Source organism: Pyrus communis, chromosome 11, assembly GCF_041283825.1.
Source record: "Pyrus communis isolate YQ-2024b chromosome 11, ASM4128382v1, whole genome shotgun sequence".
In the NCBI taxonomy this organism is placed as follows: domain Eukaryota; kingdom Viridiplantae; phylum Streptophyta; class Magnoliopsida; order Rosales; family Rosaceae; genus Pyrus; species Pyrus communis.
In genome coordinates this window covers 2,814,956-2,820,955 of record NC_142575.1, presented here as the reverse complement: position 1 = coordinate 2,820,955, position 6,000 = coordinate 2,814,956, and the positions used below count along the sequence as shown (strand labels likewise).

Sequence of the window (6,000 nt, the reverse complement as noted above, 5' to 3'; positions counted from 1 at the left end):
ACATTTTCTGAATCTTTTGATGTGGTGGTTGTGGTGGAGTATGCCAAATTACATGTATAAATTGGAGGCTAAGAAAAATGTGTAGTTTTACATATCAATACTCGGTGACAATTCCAACAAAGTACAATAGCCAAAGTACAAAATGTACTATCGAATGAGAAGTTTTTTTTATTTTTTTTAAATAAATGATATTATTTACAATAATGGATGGGATAATGGGCTAAGTCTTACAATTAGCATCAAATGAAAAGTTTTAAATTCAAATATCGTAGATAACGAGTGCAATATCATTTTTTTTCGTCAACATTCTTAGTGTAAATGTCGTTGTATAAAAAATGAAAAAGAAGGTAAGATGAGCCTCTTTCATGTAATTGGAGGTAGGGATGGGTTCAAAAAATCGAAAAAAAAAAACCGTACTATTAACCGAACCGAAACCAAAAACCCGAAAATCGAAAAAACCGAACCGAAAAAGGAAAACCAAACAGAACCAAACCTTATTGGTTCGGTTTCGGTTTTTGAAGTTCGGAAATTGAATCCTTTACACTTTATGGATGTATGCCCATTATGTTTCTTTTGTAAAACTTTGTAGCCAAGTTTGAAACTAAGCCTAAGGCTTTTTCAAACAACATATTTGGTTCAATTAGAGAGAATATTCCATTGGTTGTAGAAGAAAATTTTGGAAGGCGTTGGAACTTATAAGATCTTTTTTATTTGTTTGCTTTTGGAATGGATACAGTTATAATTTTTCTTTGCAATTGAGGTTGCTGGTAAAATTTAATTGGTTTATATGATTTTGTATATGTACAACTATTTTTCCACTTTCTCTATTTTCTTATTATTAGTCTACCAGTGCAAGTCTCTTTTCTAAATTTCATATTAAAAATAGATTAATTTTTATAAAATTAAAAAAAAAAAAAAAACCGAAAACAAGTCGAAACTGAGCAAAAGAAAATCAAACCGAAAAAACCTAAAAAAAATTTAACCAAACCGAACCAAAATTTCGATTTGGAAAAAAAATCGAACCGAATGAAACCAAATAATTTGGAGGGACTGATTTCTCTACCCGCTACTGGTAACAGCGAAAGTAAACATTTAGACCTTGAAGCTCGCCAACAATGGCAGAAACGGAGGAACCCGCAATACCCTTTAAGAATCTCAGTAGCAGAGAGTACCAGGGCCACAAGAAGAAAGTTCTCTCTCTCTTCCCCTCTCTCTTTAAATTTCGTAATCCAATCGCAATCTCCACAAAACCTAAATATCTTGCTTCCGTTTTCAATTTGCTAAATTTGTTCGTTTCTTCGTTGATAAGGTGCATTCTGTGGCTTGGAACTGCACGGGGACGAAGCTCGCGTCGGGTTCTGTTGATCAAACTGCTAGGGTTTGGCACGTTGAGCCCCATGGACATGTAAAGCTCAGCTCTTTCCAGTTAATTTATTCAAATTTCCAATAAATTCATAGGTTTTATCTGAGTTATATTTATGTTTATGTATATCTATTTATATATGTTACAGGGTAAGGCTAAAGATATTGAATTGAAGGGGCACACAGATAGTGTGGATCAGCTGTGTTGGGACCCTAAGCATGCTGATTTAATTGCCACTGCCTCTGGGGACAAGACGGTTCGTCTTTGGGATGCTCGGAGTGAGTCATTGCTCTTTCAAGTTTTTATTTTTTCGTTTTTTAGGTACAAAGATGGGAATTTGATGTTATCTCTATGTGGGTGCTTCAGGTGGAAAATGTGCACAGCTAGCAGAACTTAGTGGGGAGAACATTAACATCACCTATAAACCTGATGGGACGCACATCGCCGTTGGTAATAGGGTAAGTTGAGTTGTTCCAAACCTCGTTCCACGGGTTTTGTGCAGTTTCTGGTTCAGTAACTTCATTCTGTGGAATTCTGAGTGGTGGGTATCAGTAGCTAATAGCTATTTATTGCTGTTCTTAAGCTGTATTTTTGCCCGTTGTTCAAATGTAGGATGATGAACTAACAATTTTGGATGTTCGGAAGTTTAAGCCAATTCACAAGCGAAAGTTCAATTATGAGGTAATTATCAAAGGGGATACTTTTACCCGTTCCCCCTTCTATTTCACATTTCGTGTATGATGCTTAGCTATATCGTCTCATCAGCATGAGGCTTTTCAAAAAAAACTGTGATGCTTAATGGTGCTTAATCTTGAGAAGTCATTCAATTTCTGTATGATCTTCATATGTAACGTTAGACACTGACCTTAAGAGCTTATGGTTGTAGAACACAAATCACAAGATCGATTTCTCCACACATTTGATGTTAATCATATCTCCTCTATTTTCATGGTGGTGTTGAAGTCGTTAAATTTATGAAATTCAGAAATTGTCAACCCAAATTCTTTCTTTTTCATTGAACATTGGTGCTTTTTAATTTTTTCAAAAAATTTGACTTTACTATTCTGTATCCACATGATTATGTTTTCAATGATTTTTTTAGCAGTAGAGCCACTAAGTAGTATGACTGATTCATAGTTGTGAAAACATGTGTAACTTATCTGTAAACCATTTATGTGATCCTTCCGCCTATTGCTTCATCCTAGTACAAGGGATACCCCCTAATCCTGTTTATAGCATCTGTCTCTGCACCTCAAATACTTATTGGACAGTCTTCTAAGTTTCCAGGTTAATGAAATTGCTTGGAGCACAACAAGTGAAATTTTCTTCTTGACGACTGGAAACGGTGAGAAAAACTGTCTTTAAGTAATCTCTTTTCTTTCTATATGTTGGAACTTGGAATGGATATTTTATTATATATTCTTTTACTCAGGTACAGTTGAAGTACTAGCATACCCATCTCTTAAACCAGTCGACACTCTCATGGCTCATACAGCTGGGTGTTATTGCATTGCCATTGACCCAATTGGAAGGTTTGCTACAAAGATGTATTATCTTTTAAATTATTTAAGAGAGAAAAACGCTTTTTGATGTCATCTGGGCTATTAACTTGCTATATTAGTTGGTGCTGCCTATTGAACTCCACCATCTTCGATCCAATCACTATAAAAAAGGGTTATATGCTCAATTTATTTAGTTATATTTAATTTTTTTTCCAAAATATTCTCGTGACGCTGTCACAGGAAGACCTGCTTGCCTTGTACTCTTTCTAATGCTCTTTGTACCTTGACAGATATTTTGCTGTTGGGAGTGCTGATTCCTTGGTGAGCCTGTGGGATATCTCAGAGATGCTCTGTGTGAAAACATTTCCAAAACTTGAGTAAGTTCAACCATGTATATTCCTGTACAGTTCAATTATATTTCTGCTAACTCTGCAGTTATTGGATAACTAGTTTGTCAGGTAGACTTTAATCATAAGCATCCCTAGTCCTTGAACAACCTCTTTACGTACCTTTCTCAGATCGCCTGTGAGGACAATAAGCTTCAACCACACTGGAGAGTATCTTGCGTCTGCCAGTGAAGACTTATTCATTGATATAGTAAGTGCCTTATGTGGCTTACCACTCCTGGCTTTTATCTTTCCAAGTACATTCTCCCTGCCGGTGGATGTCTGGTTACAAGGGCTACCGTCTGTTCACTGTACAGTGACTTTGTTTTCTAGCTTAGCCCATTTTATCTTTGTTTTTTTAACTAAGATATATATGTTCTGTGAAGTACTTTCTTTTATTAAATAATGTAGCTAGGTCATTCCTATGAAATCCATCTTTTATTACGCCGACCTGAAAATAGTAGTAATGATGATATTGCTGCTGTATAAAACAGTCAAATGTGCAAACCGGCCGGACAGTGCATCAAATTCCATGTAGGGCTGCCATGAACAGCGTTGAGTGGAATCCCAAATCCAATCTACTTGCATATGCTGGAGATGACAAGAACAAATACCAAACTGATGAAGGTTTGCCGTTTCTTCTTCCACTAAGCTCATTCATACACGCAAGGCACATTTAACTGATGCGTGTTTGGTTACCTTAATTTGTTGCAGGTGTTTTTAGGATATTTGGCTTCAAAAGTGCAACCTAAGCTTTGCGCTTCTCTTTTGGCTTGTAAATGGAGCAGTCTTGTGCATGTGACGCGACTGTTGTGGTTCTGAACTTACATTACGTCCAAAAGAACGACTATGCTGACAGTTCTATTTTCAAGACAAGGCTCCGTGCGGACTTTCTCAAGTAAATGTATTTGATTCTAAACTTTCATATTGTTGAAAACAAGTATCGCGCGAGATAAATTTACAATTTTATTCTCGATAAAAAGTGCTTGTAGTATGACACAATTGTATTGCTGTATTGAATGAATTATGAGAAGTTAACATTGAATCGCGTCTACAAAGAGAGGAGAGTATAATTTCGTATAATTTCGTTGTTTGAGTGAGTGCAATAGGCTTCAGAAGTAGTGTGGAGATAAAATGTCTGTTTCCGCTCTTTCATCTCGAATGATCTGTAGCCGAAGAGGGAGTATAATTTGGTTGTTCGAATGAGTCTGGCTAGTAATCGGACCAAAGATGCTTCATCCCCCTTTTGGACATTGAAGAGAGGATGATTTTGCAGCAGCAAAACATTTGGAATACCATTATAGATATCTGATAGGCTTCCCAAGCGTTGAATGAAGACTTCGATCAGATCATCGGTGACTGGTTGACGGAAAAAGTGACCGGCTGAATTCAATTGTGTTCAGCTCCGCTGGTTGTCTGGTTCGAAGGATTGCTTTCTGCAGGCTTCCCAATTGTTGAATGAAGACTCCGATCAGATCACTGGTGAGTGCTTGACGGAAAGAGTTGAGCAATTGCCAGGAGATTGATGGAAGAACCCATCTGAGGTCAGTTGTGTTGATCTCCGCTGGCTGGCTGGTCTGAAGGATCGCTTTCTGCCGCCTGTCTTTCCCTTTCTGCTTCTGCTACATCTTGAATGCTACCATTCTCAGCTTAGCAAACACCTCCAAGCTCACATCTTCAGAATCCGCAGAGCATGAATTTCGAAACAGGAAACATCAAACCTGCAAAGCAAACAAGGCAGATGGTAATGAGATATTGAGAGCACCAAGTCAGTGGCTTCCATTTGATCTCAACGCTCGAGCTCTTCATCCTCTTCCCGATCTGCGGCCCCTTTGACAAATCGAAGCTCGCCCCCTTCATCCTCAGCTCTTGAATAGACCTAGTGAGAGCTCTGTTCTCGCTCTTCGCCCTCTGCAACTGGTTCCACACCTTCCAGTACCTCCAAAGATTCACCTGCACCAAAAACACAAACACAAAAGAGGTCGAGGGCGACAAAACGCTGGGAATCCACCATTTATGACAGACGTGGTCTTCGGATTTGTTAACCGAAGAAGTGAACAGGATGGTGGTGAAGAACCCATGAAAGATCAAGAAAAAGCAGCAGAGCTGAAAGATTTCGCGGCGGATGGAGTCCATTCTGGACTCCTTTCCGGCAATGCGCCTGGCGAAAAGGTCTTCTTCCCTTCGCCAGAGCTTGAGGAGCAAGAGATGGCCGGGGGATTCAGAGATTTCCATTAGCGGGTGGTGTTGGTTTGCGGAAATGATGGTCATGGCGGACGAGAGCTTATGCTGATGCTCTTCGTCTACCGGGATTTCGACAATGTGGGCATCTTTCATTCCGGCCATTGGTAAAGAAATGCTTAAAAATGGAAGCTCGAAAGATAAAAAAATGAAATTGCAGAAAAACAAAATGCAGAAAGTGAGATTTTAACAAAGTAATTGAAATTTAGAGAGAGAAAGCTTGAGAATTTGCAGTGAGAGAGAGCGAGTAAGTGAGAGAGATGATTAGTATCGATTGCTTTTGGTGGAGGGAGATGAAGGATTCCGAGGTATTTATATTTGTTGGGAAGAGCCTGAGAGCCATGAGGGTCAGCCGGCAACGGTAACTTTTTCTCCAAACGGTCCCATTTTCTGGCCGTTTATTTTATTCTCTCAACGGTCACATTTTCTCAGTCTCTGATGGGCTTTAGATAGTAGCTTGGGTCTAATATATTGGGTCCATCTGATTGGTAGGAATTAAGAGCATCTC

The 6,000-nt window shown here is 38.7% G+C and overlaps 2 protein-coding genes across 3 annotated transcripts; one reads left to right on the top strand and one right to left on the bottom strand.

Moving 5' to 3' along the window:
- Positions 1-949: 949 nt before the first annotated feature.
- Positions 950-5,777, top strand: LOC137741946 (THO complex subunit 3). 2 transcript variants are annotated; one of them, XM_068481649.2, is made up of 11 exons: positions 950-1,190; positions 1,310-1,405; positions 1,512-1,641; positions 1,730-1,821; positions 1,976-2,044; positions 2,651-2,708; positions 2,796-2,895; positions 3,156-3,242; positions 3,384-3,462; positions 3,746-3,878; positions 3,966-5,777. In XM_068481649.2, the coding sequence occupies exons 1-11, from the start codon at positions 1,116-1,118 to the stop codon at positions 4,001-4,003; spliced, it is 957 nt and encodes a 318-aa protein (XP_068337750.2). In that variant the 5' UTR covers positions 950-1,115; the 3' UTR covers positions 4,004-5,777. The 2 variants fall into 2 exon arrangements, with proteins under 2 accessions (XP_068337750.2, XP_088536015.1); XM_088679889.1 differs by having other exon boundaries at positions 989-1,190; positions 2,802-2,895; positions 3,966-4,296.
- LOC137741947 (RNA polymerase II elongation factor) lies at positions 4,929-5,597 on the bottom strand. The gene has a single exon (XM_068481651.2). It carries the CDS (start codon positions 5,595-5,597, stop codon positions 4,929-4,931), a length of 669 nt encoding a protein of 222 aa, XP_068337752.2.
- Positions 5,778-6,000: the final 223 nt, after the last annotated feature.

Coding starts and splice junctions, on each gene's coding strand:
- LOC137741946 (XM_068481649.2), top strand. CDS start 1,116: ATGGCAGAAACGGAGGAACCCGCAATACCCTTTAAGAATCTCAGTAGC. Junction 1,191..1,309: donor ACCAGGGCCACAAGAAGAAA/GTTCTCTCTCTC, acceptor TTCGTTGATAAG/GTGCATTCTGTGGCTTGGAA. Junction 3,243..3,383: donor AAAACATTTCCAAAACTTGA/GTAAGTTCAACC, acceptor TACCTTTCTCAG/ATCGCCTGTGAGGACAATAA.
- LOC137741947 (XM_068481651.2), bottom strand. CDS start 5,597: ATGGCCGGAATGAAAGATGCCCACATTGTCGAAATCCCGGTAGACGAA.